The sequence below is a fragment of the Lacerta agilis genome, chromosome 3 (genome assembly GCF_009819535.1).
Source record: "Lacerta agilis isolate rLacAgi1 chromosome 3, rLacAgi1.pri, whole genome shotgun sequence".
Lineage (NCBI taxonomy): Eukaryota > Metazoa > Chordata > Lepidosauria > Squamata > Lacertidae > Lacerta > Lacerta agilis.
In genome coordinates this window covers 66,478,404-66,505,705 of record NC_046314.1, presented here as the reverse complement: position 1 = coordinate 66,505,705, position 27,302 = coordinate 66,478,404, and the positions used below count along the sequence as shown (strand labels likewise).

The 27,302-nt window shown below is 40.6% G+C and overlaps 1 protein-coding gene across 1 annotated transcript; it reads right to left on the bottom strand.

The window, feature by feature from the left end:
* Nucleotides 1-369: 369 nt before the first annotated feature.
* On the bottom strand, nt 370-27,302 carry SYTL3 (synaptotagmin like 3). Its single transcript, XM_033144095.1, is given in 15 exon segments — nt 370-1,287; nt 4,462-4,667; nt 6,512-6,620; nt 7,596-7,722; nt 8,310-8,480; nt 10,198-10,300; nt 12,725-12,903; nt 13,618-13,755; nt 14,286-14,413; nt 17,714-17,786; nt 19,673-19,739; nt 22,201-22,255; nt 25,160-25,224; nt 26,185-26,394; nt 27,154-27,302. Coding segments are annotated over 15 exon segments (1,872 nt in total). The 5' UTR covers nt 27,264-27,302; the 3' UTR covers nt 370-1,156.

The window sequence follows — 27,302 nt, the reverse complement described above, 5'->3', positions numbered from 1 at the left end:
GCCTGTTAGGGTAGATAATACTAAATTAATTGGCTCAATAGTACTGGTACCTTGGTTTATGAACTTAATCCGTTCCGGAAGTCTGGTCTTAAACCGAGGCGCGCTTTCCCTAATGAGGCCTCCTGCCACCGGTGCCTTTCCACCGTTTGACTTCCGTTCTTGGACCGAGGTAAAGTTTGCAAGCCGGGACACTTCCAGTTTTGTGGAGTTCGTAGTTCGTAAACAGGGCTGTTCTTAAACCGAGGTACCACTGTCTATGGAACTAAGCAAAACACCCTCTTTGTGGTGTTTTCCAGTTAAAGAAGAAATAAGTGGTTTACAAAAACAACTTTCCAAAAAGGATACATGTGTGTGCTTGTTTCCCCTAGCCCAACTAATTACATGCATAGATAAAATGCCATACATTGGGGTTTTCTTTTACTTCTGTAGATTAGATACCAATAAATCAGATTTATCTCAAACTTTCATTGGAGGAGTTCTGTTCTTTGATGCTGACAAACAGAAAGAATAGTTTGTCCAAATGCTAACATATTTTGGCTGCAGTTATAGACGTCATCTCAAGTAATTGGTGCACAGTGCTGCTGAATTTACAGGCATAGCCAGATTGATTTAGAACAAAGCTGAGACTATCAAAGTAGAATAGAAATATGGAGAAAGAAAAAGGTTGGGGCTGGTTATGAGAGAGAGAAGCAGGCAGCAGTGAAAATGAACAAGGGTATTACAGCAAACATTCTTGCATTGCTTAGTCCTAGCCTTTAGAGTTTGCAAAAAGAGATGCAACCATGAAATAGTTCATCAACAGCAGCATTAAATTCCCAGTCTAACCTTTCTATTGCTTGAATTGTGCCAGGAAATCATGCCTGCTGCTCTGGCTAAGATACCCAACTAGTTTCCCAGAGAAATAGGTGAACTCTAAATTTGCAGTTTACACTTCTGGTGTTTGTGCATGTGTGAAAGAACCTCAGATCCAGTCTGACTTGCTGTGAAGCTCCTGACATACACAGAGATCAAGAAAGCTGTTCCTTCCTTGTTATTTTCGTACATACATTTCATGGTTTACATTTCTTGGGGTTAAAATAACTGGCATACTATACTTGTCTGAGCAGGCAATGACCAAAGCTACACATAGCTTTCCATATGTTAAGGCAAGAAACATTCAGAATTTAAACACAGGAGCATTAGGATACAGTGAAAGTGCTATGTCTGTCCATGTGTCTGGGCTGCTGAGCATCTTTTCCCACTGAAGACATGCTTGGGAGGTTGCATCCACTGTACCGGTTGATGTTTCTGGAAACATAAGAAAGGGAGAGTGACTCATCTTGACCTTGTCCATTTAATAGCTCTCATTTTGTTAAGAAAACCTAATACCTCATGTCCTGATAGAATGCATTACATGAATTACAATCAAGAATTAGGCAAAGGCTCCTCACATCTTGAGTTTCAATAGATACCATTATGTTTGCAAAACAGAGCATATCTGGGGTGTGAGAGTCAGACCTAGCAGTTTCATGGTTTATCTTACATGCAAATTTTGGAAGCAGAGCAAAAAGTTCAGTCTACTCTTCCAACCCCCTTTGCAGAGATGTCACATCTATTTATATGTGACAAATAAATCTTTGTAGGATGTAAACATGTTTAAAGCAACAAAGCCCTTTCCTGAAACCATGTCCTTTGAAGCTAGTACATTTGGAACCAGCTCTCTGAAATTTGTTCCTACAGAGTTTTGAGTACTGAGATTCAAGCTGCTTCATGCATTTATCTGGTCAATGGGTCTCTCTTGCAAGGTGCAAGTACACAATGGAAACATACACTCAAAGCAAGGGTCTTCAATCTTTTAGAATTCCGGGGGGGGGGGGGGAATTGGAATCCCTGACACTGGCACCACAAAATACCATTGGGGGGGGGGACGACTGGTGATACTCAGTGAAGCAAAATATTCATGCACACTCCAAATAAACAGAAGAAACGGGCAAACAAAAAGCAAGTTAAACAATAAAAAGCAGCCAAAATACCAGGGAACTCGCCCCCTCCCACTCCAATTAAACAACATGCAATCGGGTGTGGAAAGGAAGAGTGCAGGGCAGCTGGAGGCCTGCACTTCTCTTTCCAGCAAGATTTAAAAGCTGGAAAGGAGCTCCAAAAATGTTTTTAAAAGAAATGAAGGGGGTCTGGTGATGCCATGATGCCCACGGGCACCATGTTGGGGGCTCCAGAATTAGAGTACAAATGGCCAACTAAGTGTGTGGATCATCATTGAGTATAATCTACTGAAAGATTCCTCTTGCACTATCTATTGTTATGAGTTTGTGGGTGCTAGACCACTATAATCTCCATATCAAGCAAACATTAGAAATTAATCAATGCTTCGAGTGTTAAGACAAACCTGTGTGTACTAAATTGTGTGCTGGAAAATGCTAATCCCCTGGAATTAACAAGTGATGAGAACTAATTAAGATAGGCTAAATTTCCCTTGTCCAGAAATTCATCTTGGGGTGGGGGGATGAGTCATTACGAAAACCAATGGATGAAGCCCCTCGCTCCCTCAACAGATAAAGAGGGCTTGCAGTAGCAAGAGTTAAGAGTGATGTCTCTGGGAAATTATGTGGGCAGAAGCTGAAGAAAAGCTGCAGGCAGGCAGAGAGCCATGGCTGATGTTGACCCTATTGAAGTATAATGCTGGGAACCCCTCCATCATAGGGTCAGGTTGTATATATGTGTAAATAAACCATATAACATAAAGGCACCACAGTCTTTGCTGTGCCTCTCTCCCGAAACATGAACCTTGGGTAAGCATGCCTGGAACCCCTGGAATCTCACACTGCTTGGGAATTGGGGTGGTGTGTAACAATACCTTTATAAAAAATGCAGTAGTTCTCACTCATTTACAAGAGATGTATACATTTTTAAATAAACTATCAGATTCTATGCAGTTTACAAAATGATATTTTGCAGTTGAACTGGGTTTTGGAGTAGTTTGCTGCAGTTGAACTGGGTTTTGGAGTAGTCCTGCTATAATTTTTGTATGTCTGTCCAGCTTTTAATTAGATGGGTCTTTGACACTGAGAAAAATAATGGCTCGCCACAGGGAAAGCTTAGCAGGATACAACGCCTGCTGCGAGCAATTCCAATTAGTGTTGCTAATGACGTATCAGCATTGCTTTGTCCCTTTGATTGTTTGCCAAAGAGAAGGCTTTTATGACAAACTGAGGAGACCCAAAACAAGGAAAAACAGAGAATACAGTGGATTAATTCAGCAAGCAGCAACTAGGTCAGTGGTTCTCAACATGTGAAGTGCTTCCATAGCGAACTATGGGGGAGGTTGCCATTCCCCTGTGACATCATAGTATACTGTATGTTCTAACTGGGCCAGGAGGCAAAGTTCCAATGCTTGTGTTGATTGGCTGTGCCAGGGACCAATAGGATGCCTATCAGTGTGTTCTCCAAAGCTTCCTTTTAAGGTAGTATGGTGGACTTACGTGCCCTATTTCCTATGTTTAAAAATTCATCACACAAAATGGTCCTGCTGCAGGGAGAAAATATCATATAATAAAGCAGAGCATTCACATTAGTTTGTGGACTCCTGAAGCCCATCAGATGCAATTTTTAACTTCACCACTTTCTGAGGGAGTTATTATTTAAGTGAGGCTTCCAAAGGACTGAGCATCTGCATGAATGCTCCAGCTCATATGGTATCTCCTCAATGCAGCTATGGCAATGGGACCACTCTGTGTAGATATTTAAATAAATGAAATGGGGCTGTGGATCTCTGGGCCTGCTTCCTTTTCATGTATGTATGGGCAGGGTAGTTTGCAAACTGAGCTATGAATCAAGTCACCCCTGGTTTGAATGTCATAAATTCACTGAGACCAACCTCAGACCCCCACTCCTCAAAATGAAGATAAAACTGCCCTCTCTTTACATGGGTGCTGTACAAATTACAGGAAGATAATATATGTGATATGCTCTCAAATATACTTGAAGCTCTGCATAAACACAATACCTAAGTTGAATTACTTAATTCAGCACATGTGTTGAGCTGGGGTGAGGAACCTGGGGTCTTCCAGATGTTGCAGGATTCTTGAACTCTCAATTGTATATTCCAGCAACTTCTAGAGGGCTACAGGTTCCTCAGCCCAACCCAGGACAGTCATTTCAAGCCTTTAAAAATTGTCTAATGTGAGTTGTGCTGTTTTCCTAAAGTGTTTCATAGCCATCATTGTAGTAAACCTTACAAGAGTTGTGCACTGTGTAGACTGATTATATTATATCATTACATTATAGATGGGGGAGAACCCGAGAACCCAGTGAATTCATAGCCAAGACGAGATTTGATCTATAGAACTCCTAGGTCTTCCATCTCCACCTCCTTTACATTATCCCTAATAAAACACTTTGCTATGTGGGGTGATTGCGATATCTATCTCTCAGCACAAAAGTCTCATTTTTTCCACTTACCGGTACATTTTCCGAGTCTTGCACCGCCCAAGAACTGATCACGTAAACCAAACGGTGCTTGATCCCAGACAGTTAAGTCCACACAAGATTGCTGCAGCTGAGATGCGGTAACCCCATTAAAGACAAACAAGTGGTTCCATTGTGGCTGGGCTTGTTTCTTCAGCACAGGAGTCCTTTGTTTTAAGTCACGTTGCCCCAGGATGCAAAGGCAGCTTCCCAAAGAGAAAGTTAGAAACCATTCAGTGAGATTTTTGACAGGGAAAAGGTGAGGGCACAATCCAGCTAAAGTTATGCAATTTCAGTCTCCTTGATTTCAGTGAGGAAGTTGAGCATGTCCCATTTGAAAGCAACAGGGACTTTAAAGTGCTCAACTTTGACTGAACTCTGCCCCTACTTTACAGAACAAACCAGTATCTTATGGCACTTTGAAGTCTGACATTTATCGAGGCTTGAGATACAATTAATGCAGGCATCAAATGAAGCAGGCACTAGCCTACAAAGGTTCATACTACAATTCATGAATTGTTAAGGTACCAAAATACAATGCCATTTTTTTCTTGCCACTGACTAACTAACGTAGCTACTCTTCTTGAATTACTTCAGGAAAGTTTTATAAAATACCTTACACTCCTTCAATTCTGTTGGCCATTCTGTTTTTACTATAGGAGGTTTTAAATAAAGTAGGGTGAGGAACCTTCAGTGCACGGGCATAATTAAACCTGGCACAGATCGCAATTTCGCCAGAGAGGCAGTTTTGCAGTTTTTCACCAAACCTTGCCCACCTGCCCTGCACATGATGTCATAAATGACATTGGGTGGGCAGATAAGGGCATGGCCACAAAAGAACAATCGTGAGCTTAACCTGAGCTCTTGACTGCTCCTTTGCATGTAGGGTTTACTAACAACATCAGTAAACTGAGCAGCTGATCCCAGCCCATCAGGACTGGCTGCGGTAACTACCAGTATAGGGAGCCCCTTTGAACTTTGACAGGTGGACAGGGCCTTTTGTCAGTTAAGCATCTGGACCCTGGCTGGATCCAGTTCCCCACTCCTGAACTAAGGTCTTGTCCTTCATCCACACACACACAGAGAGAGAGGGGGGGGGGAGGGGGAGAGATTTGTCTTCTTGTCTTTGGCAGTTACGAGGCTATACCATTTTGGCCAGTATTATTGCTTCCAACCATTTCCCCAGGGGTAGCACACAAGGGACCTGCATGGACAGGTACCATTCCTGTGCCACAGTACAGTGCACATCATCCCCCATCTCTTGGCAAAAGCTCTTTGCCTTTAGCTTTGTCATGACAAGTAGCTTCAGGGGGATTCTGTTACACATGTTTAAATTGGCTAAACTAAGTCTGGGAGGGAGGGAATACCAAGGCTGTGAAAGCAGTCCCCTCTTTATATTCTCCCATAGAGGCAAGGCGAGGGTTTCTTAGAAATGCATGTCTGCCAGCCTTTTGGCCAAAATCAGGACCTGACATGCCTGCAACTAAGAAGGAATCCAGGCTCTGGAAGAATGATGTTGCATGCTCCTGGCAACTCTCTTTGCAGGAAGAAGGCAGCTACATTTTGCATCACTTACAGTTACTAGCCAACTGAAGATTTCAGCCTTGATTACACCTTTATCTTCACTCCGAGGGCGATGCTGCCACTTGATATAACATTCTTATCTTGTACATATTTTTACTTCCTCCAACTCTGACATGTTTCTAAGTCAACTACAAGCTAACCACAATGGTCACTATATCTTTTTGCATCTTAAACCCGTCACAGAATTGGACCAATCTTGAGCTCACTCTGTGATGCCCAGAAATACAATCCAGCTATAAACAGCCTTTTGACAGAAGATATTTAAGCCCATACTTAACTATTCCTACTGAAATGAGAAGAATCGCAAAGGGTGTACCAGTGGTTTGTTGAGCATAAGGTTAAGCTGCACACACTTAACAGTTATCTGATTTTACATATAAGGTTTTCTCTTAAACCAACTTTCAAAAAGTTTAATGAATGATAAATAATAAAACAATTACATTTTAAACAATATTGCAAACCATACCCTTTAACAAATGCGTTCAATAGGCCATCAGGTCTTAGCATAGGCAAGTTGTGGGCTCCAAGAACTAGAAGTTGAAGCTGGTACTCAGGATATGCTCTGTCTTCCATCCCTGAAAGAGGGCAGAAACCAGAAGAGAGTTATTACAGTGCTGAGGGTAAAATGTCTAGGTGCTATCAGCTGCCATTATGACCTGTGCCACATACTGTGAGCAAGGAGATTATGAAAAGAAGATCAAAATGCTACAATGTCTTACAGACTAACACAGCTCTCCAAACCCCCAATCTGCCATGCTACAGGGAGGTTTGGAGTGGAAGTGTACTTTCATATAGCCCCACTCCAATGTGCCCTCCCAAATGGCAGACACAGAGCGCTGCAGGAGTGTGGGCGAGCACAGGATCTGCTGGGTCTTGAGCAGGCCCTGCTGCTGTCAGGAACAGTCCTGATGTGGGTCTCTTTGCTGTACCAGCCGGGAGCTGGCATGGCATTTTTCCTGACCCCACCCACCTTCCAGTGCCAGCAGTGAAACAGGGATGGCTAGGCTACTCCATTGAGACCTACTACTGCTAGGCAAGGGTTTGGATTGTTCCCTAAATAGTTTAGTGCAGAGGCAGCAAATAATAAAAAGTGGGTGCCTGCACCCACACACAGCACTCAGAATCACCCACTTTAGACAGTTGCCTTATTCTGTCTGATAGTAGGGCCAGCCCTGTGCGAGAGATGAATTAAGACTAATGACTTCCATCATAATCCATAGAATCACCAACACTGCTAGAAGCCACATCGCAAATGGTGAACGCTATGAAAGAGTTATTTGGCATTCTAAATCCCTAGTGTGATAAGAACCTAAGACACAGGGACAGAGGGCTGAGTATATGCGTTGTTGCTGTGCCCCTATGACATTAATTTTGCGTTCTGCCACACACCCCACAGCAGCAATTTTCTGACCGGTGCCCACAAACTTTCCTTAAAATTCCAAATGTGTCCACTGGCCCAAAAAGGTTAGCAATCCCTAAACAAGTGAATGTCATTTTTGAGGACTTTACATAAACTGATATAGAGTTTTAATAGCAAAATTAATACATACAGTGCTTTGTATTTTCTTTCTCATGCTCACCATACTGGAACTTGTTACGTAGGGAAGGTGAAACCAGCTTTGCACGCACCAGAAGTTCTCCACTGTACTGGAGTACATTATCTCCAGGCTTTTCGGGCTATACAGAAGTTGAGAGAGGAATACACACAAACATAGTTGACAGCTTGTGGTTGCCCTGTGCCTTTCCTCTCGTCTCATAATTAATTCATATAATCAGTTGTGACATTATTCTCAAATGATAAAACAGGTCAAGCCTGACAGTTTACCTGCAACAATCACAGTTATTAGACACTAACAGGAATAACCAATATCATATTTCAATGACCCATACTATAAAACTGAATAAGCAGCTAAATTTTCATCTAGAGCAAGACCACGGATCCATAATTTCCTTTTTGTTAAAAATATAGTGACAGGTTAGAAGGTGACTCGAGGTGACTCAGCTATCAGGGTTAATGTCTAATGACTTAATCAATTCCTTTGATGACACTATCCATCTCATTATAGTGGACAAAGTAAGTTTGCATCAGAATGTTGGGAATTAAAAGCATAAACTGTATATTCATATACAAACATACTTCTCTCTCTCTCTCTCTCTCTCTCTCTCTCTCTCTCTCTCTCTGTGTGTGTGTGTGTGTGTGTGTGTCTGTGTGTGTGTTTGCATTTGCTGGAAAATATGTAGCTCTAATACGAAGCTGGAGTCACCTTTGCTTTGAGTTGATACCAGCTGAATGACTGAGTTGAACTGTCTTCAAAATCCCAAGATTCAAATGGAATCACCACTTCTCCAAGGAATACTCGATGTCTGAAAGTTCCAGCATGCCATACAGATATTTGCAGTTGTCGGGTTTCCAGCTGCGAGTATTCAATCTTGTACTGTAAGCATCAAAAGTACCACAGTGCAATGCATAAAACATATTTTTATGAAGTTGCAGCATTAAAATTTGCTAGATTAACAAATGAATTCCCTCTTCTGTACAGCTATTAAAGACAAATGAGTCCTGTGTTCCAGTATGATCAACCCATTGTGGTCTACTCACCTGGTGGGTCAGTTAATATTTTAAAAGAAATCTGCCCGTGTACTTAATCAGCATCAAAGCATGCAAATATCTTCTGAAAGTTCAGAAATCAAGTACAGTTCCATCCTTCTAAGGATGAGTATCCCTAAACACTGCACTGATGCATCATAGCAACAGCTAGTGGTACTGACTTTTCATAATGCCTTTTAATGCAACAGTTGGATTTTTTTTTAGTTAGCAAGTCCAAACAGCAATGTTTGAGACATTCATTGTAAAAAGAGGAAGCTGGCACAATAGATTTTAATTCCTTTCAACTTCATAAATATTCCATCCAAATCATGATTCACTTCCTTTAACCTTTGAAAGAAGAGACATTTGCTCAGGCTCTTAAAAGCAAATAGTTGTCCTTTGCACAACACACAACCTTGTTTTGGCTAGGATTTTTTCAAGTGCAGTCTATATAGCTTTGGCCACATAAGTCAGAAGACAGGCAGCTATTTTAATAGGGCTATTTAAAGGCCAGGCTGATTCTGACATATTGGAAATATATTGGAAATATATCAGTATACTGATGATACCCAAGCTCAATCAATCCAAGCTATGCATTGAAGCTGTGCAGGTGCTGTGCTGGTGTCTGGAGGTACAAATGGGCTGGATGAAGGCCAATAAACTGAAGGCGAATCTCAACAAGATGGAGGCACTCTTGGTGGGAGGTTCTCGTGCCCAGAGATTGGGGAATAAACTTGTCAGGATGTGGTTAAACTCCTTCTGGAGAAGCAGATTAATAACTTGGGGGTACTTCTTGATCCAGCTTTGTCACTTGAGACCCAAGTGGCCTCCATGGCTAGTAGTGCCTATTGCCAACTCTGGCCAATTCACCAGCAGTGCCCCTTCCTGGGTCAAGATAGCTTAGCCACACAGTGGCCCATGTTCTAGAGACTGCTAGGTTAGACTTCTGCAATGTGTTCTACACGGTGCAATCATTGAAGATGGTCCAGAAGCTGCAGCTGGTGCAGAATGCTACCACTAGACTACTCTGTGGTATGACCAGCCAAAATCATATTACACCTGTCCTTCAGAAGTTGTGCTGGTTGCCTATTCACTACTGGGTTCAATTCAAGTTACTAACAATAGCGTATAATGACTTAGGTCCCAAACACTTAAAGGATATTTGGCCAGATATAGGGAAGGCCCTTCTCATGGCCCCATTGATGGGCACAGCCCCTTGTATAGGATAGTATCTTCTTGATGGCAATGCCCCAGTAATGGAACTTCTTTTGGAGACATGATTCACAATCTCTTCACAAAGGCATTTAGGTGAGGACTGTGGGCCAAATGTTTATTTTAACCTGCTGCTGAACTGTTTTAATGCTTTAACTGGCTGACTGCTACCAATTTTATATGTGGTTTCATGGTATTTTGTGTATAAAATCTTTCAGTTAAGCACCCTTGATCTCTCCTTCGCAGGAAGCTCTGCTTCTAGATCCACTAAAAGCAGGAGTTTAGCTATGCACAAGAGGCAGGGTGAGCGTGGGGAACGTAGAAATCTGGATTATAAATGTTGCTTAGTGTACCTTTAATGTTTCTTGGAAGGTTGGATCCAATGTGTTCTTTTTGACAGAGGTCTTCCGTTTACTCTGAGAAGATTTATCAGGCAGCAAGCGAGTCTTGATGTACCTTGCAATCAGAGATGGAAACAGCAGTTAAGAGCCGAGGAAAGGGAGAGGGAGAGGAAATGAAACCACGTGCCTCCTACTACTTAATCTCTGCAGCATTTACTGATATATATTTTTCCTTGCAGCATTCTAGGCCTTTCTACATTATCAGCTTATTGTTAGCTGCACACATCAATATATATTCCCTCAAGCTAGCTGTTCCATAAATATTCCATTTTCTGAGCCTTCAAAATGTAGTCTTTTGCACCTGAGGAAGAATAGAAGACTACCCCCAGCTACCACTGAGGGAATTCTTGAGCATTGATGATTATTTGTGCCTATGATGCTATTGAAGCAGTTATATGCAAACCCACTTTTAATACTGCTTATGCTGCCAAATGTTTTGGGGCAGACACACTGCTTCATTTCCAGTCTTGCACACCCCATAGTTTCCTGCTGAAATCCTGTAACTTTTCATACCACAAAATAACTCAAAGTGATCATTATTTTGTCCTGCTTTTGTTGAGCTATAGTGTAAGAGGGCTCCACTAAATGGCAATAATGCACACTCAGGATCACACTCAGTCAGTACAGCATGAGACTCTTAATCTCAGGGTTGTGGGTTCAAGCCCCACATTGGGCAAAAGATTCCTGCATTGCAGGGAGTTGAACTAGATGACCCTTGTGGTCCCTTCCAACTCTACAATTCTATGATTCTAACTAATAAAGCAGAATGAAGTGTGGAAAGTCCAGTATAGTCACCACTAATGCACATCTTTTTGCATCAGTGCCATGTTGCAGAATATATTCACACACCAGAAACCACTGATCTGGAGGAGCTCTGAGTTGTTTTTTTTAAGTGAGCAGGTGCAGAACTCCCCACTATTACTCAAGCCAGCACTATCATACAAATATTTTATTAAGCCTACCCCCTCCTTTAGAGATTTGTTTTAAAAAAAAAAGATTTCCCCCACAGCAATGCAAAGTCAATTTCTGAATCTGTTGTTATTTTATTTAACTTCCTTTTGTTCCTGTTTCTCCTATTCAAGGCCATCCACGCTTGCATTATGAACATCTTGATGGCCTGTAGGTATGTATGGAGACCAAGTCCATTTGGAAGGGCTCCAGTTTGATCACCTGCCAATGCAACAGATTCAGCACAAACCCTGGGAAAGTGTTAGGACAGTTTTGAAATTCCAGAAGGCTTTCCCCATTCTGCTCAAAAGATGACTTAACATGAACACACATGCTTCTTAAAAAGCGAAACATCTTGCTTTAATCCTAGCTTTAGCATAGTCAAAGAGTAGAAAGGGCTCTTGAGGTTCAACATGACTTCAACCCTGCAATTAAAGTCAGAATCTTAAGCACTTATTCCAGAGTAAACTCCATAGAACTCAGTGGAACTTATGCCCAAGTAAAAATGTCTGTGGCTGGACTTTCAAGCTCTCTGGGCTTAAACAATCCTCACAAAGATACTTGTCCAGGCTACTCTACCTGATAAAAATCCATTTTCCTGGAAGTAATTGCTACAGTTTCACTTCTTAAAACCATTACAACAACCTGTAGCCCCCTGCTGGTCAGTAAGAGTTTGCAGTGAAATAAACTTCTGCAACTACATCCAAGCATACTTACAAGTGACTAAAATATCTGCATTGATCTGTAACCTCACTGGTCTCTGAACAGCAGGGGAAATAGTTGTTTTTCCCTTTTGCTTGATGTATGTATACTATGAGGGATGTGGGTGGCGCTGTGGTCTAAACCACAGAGCCTAGGGCTTGCCAATCAGAAGGTCGGCGGTTCGAATCCTCGCGACGGGGTGAGCTCCCGTTGCTCGGTCCTAGTTCCTGCCAACCTAGCAGTTCGAAAGCACGTCAAAGTGCAAGTAGATAAATAGGTACCGCTCCGGCGGGAAGGTAAACAGCGTTTCTGTGCGCTGCTCTGGTTCGCCAGAAGCAGATTAGTCATTCTGGCCACATGACCCGGAAGCTGTACGCCGGCTCCCTCAGCCAATAAAGCGAGATGAGTGCCGCAACCCCAGAGTCGTCTGTGACTGGACCTAACGTTCAGGGGTCCCTTTTATGTAAACTATATAAATAATCTACCTATTTTCTTTTTAATTTGCAGATGGCCACAACACAGCAACAAAAGTCTGTACCAAACAATTTCCCCAGACTGGTTCCATTGTCCAATGCAATTTTTAAGTTTGAACATCCAACCTAAATATTCTTGGTTGAAACATGACTCACTTTGCCTCTTGTGCTTCCTACAGTCTTTAGTTATCAGTCATTCCACCTCATCTTTTTGGTAGTCATTTATATGAAAACTGAAAACCACTCTAAAGAAGGAGGGAGGGATGTTTGCAGGAGTCAAAGCTTCAAGCCCCAATTTCACTTGTATCAGAATTTCATGTCATAGGCTTCGGAAAGATAAGCCTAAACAAACTTACGGATTGCATTTTTTCTTTTTCTCCTCTCCATAAGCCAAGTTCTTGCAGGCTCTGATATATACCTCTAATATGCCAGATTTGAAGAGATATCTGATGGCAACATCTATCTCACCGCTGACATCAGCTTGCTCAAAGTTGCCAGCCTCAGTGCAAGTGCTGTTAATGCTGAATAAACTGCCCTGTAATGAAGAAAATGAATTAATACAATGTAAAAAGACATAATCACTTGCTCTATAGGTTTAACTGTGGTGCACGATACTGTAAGAGCCTTGAAATACAACAACCATCTTCATTTCTTTAATAACAACAACTACTATTGTTATTGTTATTATATTTGTACCCCGCCCATCTGCCATCTTTATCATGATTCCTCATGTTTCTGCAATTCCCCAAAGATAAGCAATATGTTGTCTAATATAGAACAGCACTGCATTCCTCTGTGAATTTTCCACTGTTAGATTACAAGCAGTAAATTGCTAAGCTTCTACAATCTAACATAGTGACAAAAATACTGAGTTAAGAAATATATATATATATATATATATATATATATATATATATATATATATATATATAACTTTCTTAAATTCTTTTTCTATAATTTTCCCCCTTAACTGAGCTTTCTGGTCACACAGTTTTTGGATATGAGTGGCGCTGTGGGTTAAACCACAGAGCCTAGGGCTTGCTGATCAGAAGGTCAGCGGTTTGAATCCCCGCAACGTGTACACCGGCTCCCTCGGTCTGTAACATGAGATGAGCGCTGCAACCCCAGAGTCGTCTGCGACTGGACCTAATGGTCAGGGGTCCCTTTACCTTTACTTTACTTTTCCTTTAAGCTGTTTGCATATTTCCTTCCGTAGTGAACATAGGATGAAAACAGAATCACTTCTTACACTTATTTTTCCTGAAGAAAATAGGTCACTTATGGCACTGGATGAAATTAGCTCTTCACTGGATTTCCTTTTGGCAGCAACTCCATTGACACCTTGATCTCCACTTGTGAGCCGTTGAAGACTTGGGGTATCATTTACCTGTAGAGAGATGTACTAATGGGTTTCTATTACTTTCCTCACTTAACTGTTCTCTGAAAATAGCTGCCCACTCCAGCAAATTGCAGCAGGTACAAGATATGCACTCATGCAGTGTATTCTCCCATTTCAAAGGATTTCCCCATGCACTTCAATGGAGGAACACAGATTTGCAAGGATATTCATTTACAACCACGGTTACGCCTCCATTACAGTTCATAGGGCAACTTGCAGTTCACATGGACATTTCTTCTGATTCACATTCACTAGCCTTGGGGGGGATCGGTGGGAGGGAAAGTAAAACAAATAATTCCCAATTATACAAAAAAAAATGTAATTATGGAACTAAGAACAGAAAATCATCACAATCAAGAAAGGAGAAACTATGTGTATTTTATTCCATTCAATGAATCTTTTGTGTTTTCCGGGAGCAGAATTTGGAGTTTACTTTCAAGTGCAGAAAGCTAAGCTCTGTGCGTATATTTGCTTGTAAATAGTCCTTTAAAATATACTGAATGTATATAACTGAATACCCTGGATGAAATATCAATGGCAGTATCAGACTGGCTTCTCCTCTCCTTCTTTGGATCCATTGCTTGCCCATAATCTGTTGTTAGCAACCCTTTCTCAGCTGTCATATCATTCTGGGACTTTGATATTTCTAGAATTAATAAAAGGAGAATAAAAAAAATTAAAAACACATCAAACATACTCAGTTTGTTTATAAAGTTCATCTATTGTCTTGTACACTACTTTGTACTATGCAATAGATAATATTAGATTCATAACTGAGAGCATGGCTGATATTTATGATACAATGCACACTCAAAATTGAGGTGCAAAGGAAGGGTCAAGTTTTCAAGACCTGATATAAACCTACAGTAAAAATAAAGAAATCAAAGTATTGCCATAAACTGGGAATGTACAATACTCATATTTCCACTAGGATTAGACACATATTGGTGAATAACATTATTTCATTGTATGTAATACTGTCCTTGTCACAAAGAATCTCAAGAGACTGCATGTCATTTTTATACCAGAAGATAGGGCCTTGGGAGCTTTTAAGTCCACAAAAGAAAGGAAATTCTGAATCATGTCTGACTTATGAAACCGTTCCATCATTACCCTTTATAACATTCAATATTTGTTTACCCATTGCTTGCAGTAAATGGCCCATGAGACACACAAACAGTTAAACCAAATCTGATCATCTCCTGTAGGAAATGCAACATGTCTGTTTAGTTATTATTCACTGTCTGTGCCCATAAGGTGGGTTGAAGCTGAGGGGCAGCTGCTGTTGGAGCAGCATATAAAAGCTTCTGCATAGAGCCTCTCCACAAAAACACAAGGTCAGCTATTGTTTGATGCTCTGTTGACATTTCCAACATGGGTGATACTGGAAAAGACCTTAAATATACTGAAGAACAAAATGCAGAATTGATTACAGACTGTTGAACCAACGAGTGGGAGAGCAAAAAGTGAATTATGTCCAACCATCTGTTTTCCACAGCAAGCTCCTGTATTTGTTATAACAATGAAAAAATGTCAATTGCAGGGAGGGGAAATCTTGTTCCAGACATGCTCTTAGGCTGTGTATGTGCTATACCTTTCAAGCACATTCAAGGCACATTTCCCCCCTGAAAGAATTTTGGACACTGTAGTTTGTTAAAGGTTGCTGGGAATTGTAATTATGTGAGTCTACAGTGTCCGAGAATTCTTCGAGAAGAAAAACAGGCTTTGAATGTACTAAGATACAGCATGTATGCAGCCTTAGAGAGGCATATATGCAATCTTAATTTACAAGACAGCATTGGAATTTCCATTTGAAGAAACTGGCTGGAATACATCACATTAGGTCACCTCAACTTTGAACACAACACAGCTAGAAGTTAGTCCCATTTCAGTGGAACACAGTCCTTCCAAGAAAGGGGTTCTCTGTTACTGACAACTTTGATGCACAACAAGTCTGGAGTACTGAAAACAGGAATAATGCTAACTGTCATTACGCTGTGGTAGTACCTAAGTTTTCAAGTTACAAAATAGGGTAGTTATACATATGGGTCACATTCAGTGTTTTTCTAAAAAAAATGTTTAGGGGTACTCTCATTTTCCTACTCATATTGAAATACTGCCCCTCAATGAGGCCAAACATAGATTCACAAAATGTTTAGGTGTATGCATACCCCTGCGCCCCACCCCAGAAAAAAGCACTGGTCACATTGCATAGTGGTTTTCAACCCATGTTCCACAGAGCCTGCGGTTCCCCAGAAGTTTATCTTGGTTTACTTGACCAAAAAAAAAAAAAAAAAACCCCAAAACCCCACACTAAGGAAAACAGCTTGTCCTCCATTATCAATTTTTCATTATCATGTAAGAGATGCAGCAATAGAAAGGGTTGGCAGTTCTAGCTGGTCCTCTCGGTTTATGCAGAGAGTGTGTGTGTTGTACAGTACCTGCACACCTATTCCTGTGCAGGCCATTTATTTATTTTTTCTGAAAATGAAGTGGGACAAAGCTTTCCAGGTACAAAAGGCAATGTAAGGTAAAGGTAAAAAGGTAAAGGACCCCTGGACTGTTAAGTCCAGTCAAATTTGACTATGGGGTGTGGCACTCATCTCCGCTTTCAGGCCGAGGGAGCTAGTGTTTGTCCGCAGACAGCTTTTCCAGGTCATGTGGCCAGCATGACTAAACTGCTTCTGGCACAACGGGACACCGTGACAGAAGCCAGAGTGCATGGAAACGCTGTTTACCATCCCGCCACAGCAGTACCTATTTATCTACTCATGCTGGTATGCTTTCAAACTGCTAAAACCAAGCCAAAACTAAGCCAAAACCGTGGTGGCCTTGGTATACAATCTAGCAATAACTAGGCACAACTAAGGCCCAGTTCTCACATCATGATTAAATGCTCCTCCAGTGTGTGTGTGTGTGTGTGTGTACATACATACATACATACATACATACATAGAAAAATGTCATTTCAGGACCAAAATAATTCTGCTGGATCAAATCACAGGCCCATCTAGTGTAGTATCCTGCTGGCCACATGCCTCTTGTAAGTTCACATGCAGAGTTTAAGAACAACAGTTCTTTCGGGCTGTTGCTCCCCAGAAACTGGTATTCCAATCTGTATTTCCTCTGAATCTGGAAATTCCATGCAGCCATTATGCTAATAGCCAGGAAGAAATCTAGGAAAGAACCCATTTCCCCAGTATTTAGCTTTCTGCATGCATTTTTTTTTGGGGGGGGGGGGATGGGGGTTGATTATGGAGATGAATTCAATCATGTCAGCCTCCAACTTGCAACATTATGTGTAGCTCTACTAGTGAAGTTGAAATCAACTGAGTATTTGGGTCAGGTGTGCAATCTGTTCTTGAGGACTGAACTCAAGGAAATCACGTTTGCCAGCTTGCAGCAGAAGCTGGCTATATACAGTACCAATTGGCTGGTGTCCATGCTATCACCAAATAATGTTCCCTGGAACAGTTTTCAACTTTTGAAAACCTCATTGTTATTTTCACTAAAAATAAGGTGCTGAATGAATACTTCAGAGCATAAACGAACAAGCTGCACCTTAAGCAATTAAACAATAGCCAGCATGTTCCACACACAATGTGGAAGGATCACAATGTAAGACTAAAGTAGTACTGGAATCAGAAGCAAGTGTGCCTGTTATTTTCAAAATTTTGACATGGGGAGCTGCTTCCCTTTGTGAACCCTGGGGGGGGGGGGGAACCACCAACTCCTCTATTTAAAAGAGGTACCTCTGAATGAACTCCAACTCCCACTGTGTTGCACCCGCTACTTTGGCTGTGTATCCTTCATTAAGTTCTGCAGCTCCACAACCAGAAGTGTTGAATTCTCCCCTCTGCTTTCCGTTAAATGGCCTGACCCGTCCTCTCAAGCTGAAACATTTTGCTGATCGCTTTAGAATAGCAAAGCCCTTAAGAACACTTACTTTTTATATGGGATGTAAATGTCAGAAACAGATTTTCCATAGACCTGTGGAAACTTTTAGTCTGGTCAAGTTCCTGCAATACAGGGTGAAAATAAAAAGATATAAGTGATAAAAGAAGGAGTTGTGTTTTCAAGGCTTCTTGAGTCACATGCTCTTAGAAGCCTACCCCCCCCCAAAAAAAGTGCATGTGTGCAAATAGAGCTATCATATCCGTAGCCAAGCAATTAAGGGAAATGTTTTGGCATGACTCGAGCTCTGTTTGCAAAAAGGACACACAGATCAGTTCAATCCTTTTCTATCTACTACAGCACAAATACGCTGTAATGATCTTACAAATAAAAGCAAGTAGCTTATCAAATGGAACATATTTAGGTGAAGAGCTGCAGCTCTGTGGTAGATCATCTGCTTTGCATGCAGAAGGTCCAAGATTCAGTCGCCAGCACCTCCAGGTAGGGCTGGGAATGGTCCCTGCCTGAAACCCTGAAGAGTCACTGCTGGTTAATGCAGACAATACTGAGCTAGATGGACTCAGTATAAAGCAGCTTCCTATGTTCTTGCATCTGGATTTTGATAATAATATGTGTAATTCATTTTTGCATTTATACAGAAATATCTGTTTTGGGCTTGTGGATCAAGGTACACACATATTCTATGTTGCCTAGCAAACATAGTTGGAGCCTTAGAAGTGAGCACCCATGAAACTTCTTAGGAATTTGGTGGAGTAATCCCATGACAAGCATTGGTTGCAAAAGCCAGGGACAAAACAACATGTGACATGAATCATGTAGCTCTGCCTTTAAGGCCACAGTGTTTTTGGCTTTTTGACATATAGCCAGCGCAGGCAGGCTTCGTTTCAACTGAACCTTTTTTTTAAACAATGCAAATTGCAGATGTGGAGGGCTCAATCCAGATTGGGCCTGCAGCAGGAGGATGTCACACCCAGATCTGGATCAGTGGCCCCACACTGCCTACTTGTAAAAAAAGAACGCCAACACCACACATCTTCTTGCACTTAAGGAAAGAGCTACATGATCCATGTCGTATGTAGTTTGGCCCCAAGTTTTGGTGGTGCACCAGGGTGATGCAGGGTTTCCCATACTTGGGTCTTCAGCTGTTGTTGGACTACAAGTTCCATCATTCCCAGCTAGCTGCTCAGGTATGATGGGAATTATAGTCCAAAAACAGTTGGTGACCCAAGTATGGGAAACCCTGCAGAGAGATTATTTGACACTGAATGGACTTCTACTCTGATTGCTGGGGCAGTAATTTATTGATATATTTACTTATTGTACATATAGCCTGCCCTTCACTGAATGCTCCCATGGCAAATTACATAAGATATCACATTTTAAAACAATATACAGCTTTCATTAAAATCATTAAGTTAAAGGATCACAAAAATTGACAAAATCCCCTGAATGGCAAAAACAACAATACAGCAGGAAGGAAAAAACAATTCACCCACCCAAATGCCTGGGTAAAGAAGTATGTCTTTACCAGTTGCTGAAAGGTATGCAGTCTGGTGCAAGATGCATCCTGGTGGCTTATAAAGAAACAAAAGTAATCCGTATTGCAATCCTATATGTGCCCATTAAAAAACAAGTCCCACTGAATTCAATGATGTTTACATCCAAGTGAGACAATATAGGATTACAGCCTTAATAGCCATTCAGCCAGTCTTCTGCTCCTTGCCACGGGTGTACAATAGGACCGAGTCAACCTTCTTCAATCATCCCTATTTCAAAAACATTCATATTTATCTAGAAAACTAACAAATGAGTTCAGTGGCACTTACTGCTACATAAATGCGTTTACGATTGCACTCTGAAAAACATAAAATGCATTCAATGGCACAAGTCTGTCAGGAAAACAAAAATTAAAAGAAAATGTGCTAAAAGGGAATAATAGCGCTAAAGGATGTGATGCCACATTGAATTGAAAGATAGAAGTATACATTACCACTGTATTATGTTCACTTGTGGATTCAGCAAATGGAGGGGGAGTTGGAGGAACCACTGATATGTTACTGAGAATTTAAGGAGAACAGAATTTTACCATAAAGATTTAAGTTCATTTCTGACATACTGTATTTGCTATATCTCCTACACTCCATTTCCCCCAAATTTCTCATTTTAAAACCCACCAACCACCACATCAAAGAGATCAATCACCAAAAAATAATCAATAAAAAGATAATAGCATAAAAAATAATCAAAATAATCAATCAAAACAGAACAGCTTTGATTTAACATTAGAGAGCAAAAATGTTACATTTTATGTAAAGGGTAACTAAGTTTATTTTAGGGAACAGAGATGGCTGCAAAATTAATTAACTTTTTACCTGTATACAACAGAAAGCAGATTATGTTAGAAGTAATTTGATGCTTTAAAGGTTGGTATACCGTGTTTCTCCTAAAATAAGACACCGTCTTATATTTTTTTTGCTCAACAAAACACAGTATGGCTTATTTTCAGGGGATGTCTTATTTTAACCGTGTCGCATCGGTACGCTGCATAACCACACCTCTCCAGGCTGTTTTAATGGGAGGTACCAGGTCACTATGGCTTATTTTCGGGGTATGGCTTATTTTTGGGGAACGGCTTATATTTCGCAAATGCATAGAAATCCTGCTATGGCTTATTTTATGGCTATGTCTTATTTTAGGAGAAACAGGGTAGTAGATAACAGTAGTATTTCTTTAACAATGTTTAAACAATACTTGTTGGCATTTAAATTTATACTTATATGGTTTATATTTCATGATGCTGGGATATATTTATTTATAAATTAGGTGAATATGAAAGGACAGTAATTTGAATTTGTAAGCACACTATCTTATCATTCCCTTTATCATGTTGATCATTTAATATAATAATAAAAACCATAGTGATAAATAAATTGTAGAGATTAAATATGAAAGGAAGATAACCAGGGGAAAAGCAGACATTCCTAGAAAATGAATTTCATATCTGAGGCGACAAAGCTTGTCATACTACAAATCCCTCTCAGCTTAACCTCCCAAACAGATGAGATCTGTTAGATAATCTGTTGTGTCTATTAAATGTGAAATGAAGTATACCATCACAATATTGGACACAGGTTCTGTATATTTTGACATTGGTAAGAATTCGGTAGGCTAAGTCATGGAAAAATACCCCAAAACTGAGCCAAGCAAATTTTATTAGCAAGTACTGATTACTCTTTTGATTATTTTGTATTACATTGGATAATAATAATAAGGTTTTGCTTTATATTGTATCAGTAAATCTTTTTAAAATAGTGGGAAAGGGAATCTACCAAATATTTCTTCAGGAGAACTAAGGCAGATCCTGTGATATTTACCATCAACTAAGGGCCTAAGTTACATGCAAAGTTAAGCATTTTGCTGAGAAGTGACTTTTCAGCCTTAATGCTTAACTTAAACATTCAATAAGCATTCCCCCTACAATGTATTTGCTGCTTGTCTGTCACATTCCTGACAGTCTTGGTATTTACTTTTAACCTTTACTCTTTCAGCAGAGCAAGGCATTGAGCAAGATTTTACTGAAAATTAACAAACCACTTAATCTGTCTCAGGGTTAAGGGCCACCATACTAATGTGTGAGGTCATAGCTAGCGGGCTGGCAGCGCAGGTGGGGGTGGGAATCCCTGCTCCACCACACTGTGAGCACTGCAGTTCCCCATGTGATCACCCCAAGAAGCCATACCACAGTGCCACATAGGGGTATCTGGCTGTACTGCAATATTGAGGGAAGAGGCAGAGCTTTGGATGGGCATGGCTGTAATTTTGTCACAAACCTACCAGGATCAAAGGAAATCTGGCATAATTCCATGCTGGCCTTCCCCAGGATTTAGGGAGAGAGATCAGAGTTGTTGAGGAGTTGTTGGTTTGTTTGTTTTTTTGGTTTATCGCTGGAGATCACACAATCGACAAGGATCGAGCAGGGACAGCCTGCGATCAACTGGTAGATCATGATCAACCGGTTGGACTGGTGTGCTATATTAGATACAGGATTGACTACACCACTGTAGCTAAAGTGAGCCCATATAACAGGCTTGCCTGTCCCACTGAACAAAACTCTCACTCTGAGACCCCCTTAAAAAATCATAGTAAGAAATGAGAATGTAACCAGGATATTTTGCTGTCCCAAACCACTGATGTGTGATCCAATAGATGCCGCCAATCAGGGCCGTCTTAAGCCTATCTGGCGCCGTGGTTCAAAGATCCCTCTGCCGCCCCCCGCCCCCCGTTTCCCATAATTGCTGACCTCAGGCCCTACTAGGTTTTGTACTATGCTAACTTGTTTTAAAAGTACAGCAAAAGCACCCAAATAAGTTTTAGAATTCTGCTTGTTCTATTACAAGCTTTTAAAATTAAACCTTGGCATCTGCAGGTAGCTTCAAGGGGCAGATTATTTTGTACTGTACAATACACTCCTTGTACTGCATCTACCTCTCTAAGACAAGCTCACCTTCTTGTCCTTACCTTAGTAGTGCTTGATAAGAGTCCAAGAGCTTTGCACCAGCAGTTTCATGTCTACCTGTGAAGCAAGAGGGAAAAAAACCCCACCAAGGTCATTTGCTAGCAATAAAATTCTATTCAAAAAGCAGTTCTTTGTCACAATTTTCTATCATTTATTGTTGTCAATATACTTCAATTTCACCAAACCTTAAAAGTGCTCAAGAGATTCTCTGACCATTTAGAAAAATGTAGTTTTTCTTGGTATTGATTCAAGCGATGTTCAATAACGGATGGTAGAAACTTAAATTACAGCTAAAAAGTTCAGTAATACAAGCAGCACAACAATATTTTTAAAATTTAATTGATTCATTGAATTTACATTCCACCCTTCCTCCCAAAGGAGCCCAGGGTGGCAAACACATTCACAATTTTAAAAAAGGATTCTGAAACAGGGAAATCATTCTAAAATAGTTGCAATTAAAATCATTATTTCAATCAATGATCTCCGGGTTGCCAGAAACAGTATTCTTCACCCGCAAAATGCCTGAGTAAACAAGAATGTTTTCAAATTCCTCCTGAAAGCTAACAATGACAGAAAAAGATGCACCTCACTAAGGAGGGTATTCCACAAACAGGGAAGCACCCCTGAAAATGCCCTGTCATTACGCAATTTCATTTGTGTGCAGGAACGTAACCCCCACATAAGTGGGGGGGACACACCTGTATTCAGAGTAGGCCTGTTGAAATAAATGGGCTTACGTTTGTTGATATTAATACCTCTACTCAAAGTATGACTTCATTGGCTATCACCCAACCTGTATAACTAAGTACCAACCATGTAAATCATGGGTAGGCAAACTAAGCCCAGGGGGCCGGATCCGGCCCAATCGCCTTCTAAATCCGGCCCGGGAACCAGCATGTTTTTACATGAGTAGAATGTGTCCTTTTATTTAAAATGCATCTCTGGGTTATTTGTGGGGCCTGCCTAGTGTTTTTACATGAGTAGAATGTGTGCTTTTATTTAAAATGCATCTCTGGGTTATTTGTGGGGCATAGGAATTCGTTCATATTTTTTTCCAAAATATAGTCCAGCCCCCCCACAAGGTCTGAGGGACAGTGGACCAGCCCCCTGCTGAAAAAGTTTGCTGACCCCTGATGTAAATCATAGTATTAATAAGAAAAATCTTTCTCCTTATAGAACAGTGGACAGACAATCAACTAAGAGCAAGCAATCTTTCTGTCATCAATCACATGTAACAAATGATGAATTGCACAGAGCAAAATACATATATATATATATATATATTTAAAAGCACAGGGCATTAATCTCAATATGCTTTTACAGCTACTTACAAAGATAATAATTCTGCAACAGATCAATTATTGACACTGTATAAAGTAACTGTCTGGCACAATCAACAGAATTGTTGATAAAAATTATTTTCTCACAATGACTGCCTGATATTTCAGGCCAAGTTATGCCAGCAAATAGGGAAGTGGTTGCATATTTTACAAGAACCCTGTTGCAAGCATGCCACTGCTCTTAATTCACTCTTATGTCTAAAGGCCACTTCCTGCCCTTCCTCATGTGCCAGCATAAGTTGGAGGACATTAAAGAAATGAAATGAGAAACAAGCAGACTGTACACATGTTCTTATGGGTTGTACCCAATGCTGATCTGTTCCACTTGTGCAAATGAACTTCCCACTCCTCTCCTCTGTAGCCCCCACTAACTCAAAAATTGTTCCATATAATTGAGAGACCCTCCAAAGCAGATTGAGGGGTTGCATGCTTTGTGTGCAGAAGATCCCAGGTCCAATTCAGTCAACAACATCTGACTGATTGACAGTACTAGTTTCTGAAGTTCCCTGCTGAAACATTGTGCCACTTATGCCAGAAGTTTGTGTTGTTTTTGAAGGAATTACCATGGACTGATTGGTCACAGAGGCAATTAACAGAGGATAACAGTTAATAATTTTGGTTCATCACTGTTAATTTATTCCTGCTCCAAGAGAGTCACAAAATGGGAACATTTATTCCTTTGGCTGTAATCCTGCACCCAAACAAGCCAGTTTGAATTCCACTGACTTCTACTGATTTATGCAACCCAAGCATGTGCAGGACTGCAGATTTTAACTGGACCAATTTCTGCATGCTTTCAAATTATAGTTACCAGCCAAGCACTCAGACTGTCTTTCACCAATAGAAATAAATTCCAGAATGATCTCATATTTTCTTTTTTATACATTTCTGTCTCATTCTCTAGTCTAGGGCAAAAAAGCAACAACTCTCTGTGCAAAACTATTTGTGAGGCCGTTTAACTGTTTCATTTGAATTCTACGAAACGTTGACATAGGGAATGGAATATGGGCAGATGAACTTTCTGTTGTAAGTCCATTACAAATCATTTTTTAAATCGCACTAATAATATATATATAATAATTAACCGCTTCAGGACTCATTAATACAACAAAAAGCCAAGAGTGAGTAGTATCTGAATCTGTAATTTAACACAGCATCAGTATCAGTTGAAAAGAAACAGTTATTCTTAGTAAGAGTTTACAGCCAAGGCAGAGTGCATTGTACTTAGTTAAAATTATTTGTATTAAATTTGTATAATGCCCTTCATCCATAGAGCCCAAGGCAGTTCACAACACAAAAATACAAGATAAAAAACACAGAATACATAATAAATAACCCCTTCCCTCCCACAACACATCTAAAAGGGTATTGGATGCTAATCAGCCTAAGGCCTGGTTGAAGAGGAACATTCTCACCTGGCACCTAAAGGCACCTAAATACTTCAATGTTGTAGCCAAAGGTAACTGTTATGTGCTCATATATTTACATTTTAAAGAATCTATTACTTATTTCAGATTATACATATTTTTTGCTAAGAATAAAAGGTGAAATAAAAATAATAGGCCATCAATTTATCTTGCATTTAATAGTGTAGCTTCCTGCTGCTTTTTAAAAGCATTACCTTCAGCTGGAAATTTCTTTGATCGCTGCTCAAAGAACCACTCGCCTGCTTTCACTTTAAGTTCCCTGCAAAACAAATATTTAAACCTTTTACACATTTTTCATGAAGGATTTTCAAAATCAGCTGTAGGCTCATCACAAAAACTCCATCATTACAGCATTGGAACCTCAACTGTTAAATAACCCAGAAAGACATTCCAGATTATGCACAAGAATGGAAAACCCATAGAATTTGGTACTGGGCATAGAATTCAACTTCCTGAGAATCTTAGCTTTCATTTTAATTTCATTTTTTAATTAAGTGAAAAAGACCTTTGTGGTTCTAGGCTTCAAATACACACTACATTACAGGAATGCAACTCCCATCCTACTGAAGGTGCATGCAAAGGAGTCCCATGGTTCTGACAACCAAGTGTTGTGTGATACTTCCACAACAATATTGTCAATGTGCCCTCAGTGTGAACCTCCTTAGACACTGCCTTGTCACATGAAGGGGGGAAGTGAGCCCAAAATTTGATGCCCCCCTACCTAGCCCTTGCACTACTTGCCCAAACCTGGATAAGTGAGGTGCTGGGCTTTGGGAAGGAGAAGTAAGGCTCTCTGCCAGGGTTCTAGAGCCCTCCCACTTCCTTCCCAAAGCTGGGGAAGTGCTAACTAGGTTTTGGGAAGGAGGGGAGAGGGCTCTAGGACCATGTCAGAGCCCTCAGGTTTCCTTCCCAAAGCCCAGCACTTTGCTTACCCAGCTTTGGGAAGGTAGCAGGAGGGCTGCTGTGGGGGGGGGGGGGTAAAATGTTGCCAAGGGCCTCCAAAAAACCCCTTGAGGACTGAATGTGGTCCTCTGGCCATGCGTTAGACCATACTGTCCTACTCCCCACCAAAGTATGTGCTGCCTCTGTCTCCTTCTTCCTTGATAGCAGAGGGCTGCCTTGAAACTCCTACAGACCTGAGCCTCATGACATATGCAACTAAGGCATAAACACCCTCAATGCAAATATTACTTGAGCAATTTATCTAGAATTTCCTCACTCATGAGCGTAGCAGACAGTGCATTTCCACAGGTAGCGATTCAAAGTGATGCGACATCTGGAGCATACTTGATGACTGCACCCATTGCACACTGCACCTCTGTTGATTAGCACTCCAAGAGGTTTCTGACAGCGGGCACAAGACTTATATTCCAGGTTTGTGTTTTTTGTCCCTTTCCATCGAAGTTCCTGCAACTGCAGCTTCAGTTTCCTGTTCTCAGCCAGAAATAAATAAATATGCACAGGTTTTATCAGGTGGGAGTGAAAAAATGTTTCCAGAACAATTATTCACACTGCATGAATTTACTTTCACTAATAATATACTGTAATCTGACTAGCCAATGTAAAAAACAACCAAAAAAAGAGGTCAACCTGTAATTTCACTTTCCACCACATTTAAACAATATACCGGTAATGCCATGCTGAAATAACTGGCTGACCTATGGAGATGTGTGAGTGGGACTTCCTTCTGTGTTGCTTTCCTAGATAACCTTCTTAATTTTAAAGAGCAGGTTGGAGGAATTTAGTAGTGAATCTTCCTACCATACTGAAACATCACAATTGCTTTCCAAATCTTGCTAAGAGCCATTGGCAGGAACTTGGAAAAACTCTAACAGGTAGACTCTATGTGCTTGCTGTGAAAGATATATCTGGATTAGACTGGAATATAGGCTCACATTTTAATGCCAACATCATATGAATGCTGCTGGGGGGGGAGCTGTATGCACAATAATCACCCACCTGAAAACACATTTAGTGCAAGGAGTAGGGAACGTAGGAAACTATTGTAAGAATAGTCATGACAAAGGCATTCAATAAATTTCTTCCTGCAAAGAATTTAATCTAGAATTTAATCACTAGAATGGTCTAGCAAAGAAGCTGAGAAAATGACTTTAGCAAAAATAGGTGAAAAGAAGAAAATAAAACAGGAAGATGCAATGGCATGCTGTATTCCAAAATGGCCACATACCTTATTCGTTCTTCATCCACCTTCCTCAACATCTGATCACGGTTGAGGACATCTAAAACAACTTGTCGTTCCAATCCCTTTAGTACGCTGATGTCAAGTTCCTGAGTCATTTTCTCTTCTGATTCTTAGAAGGTTTTTGTCTGTCTGTC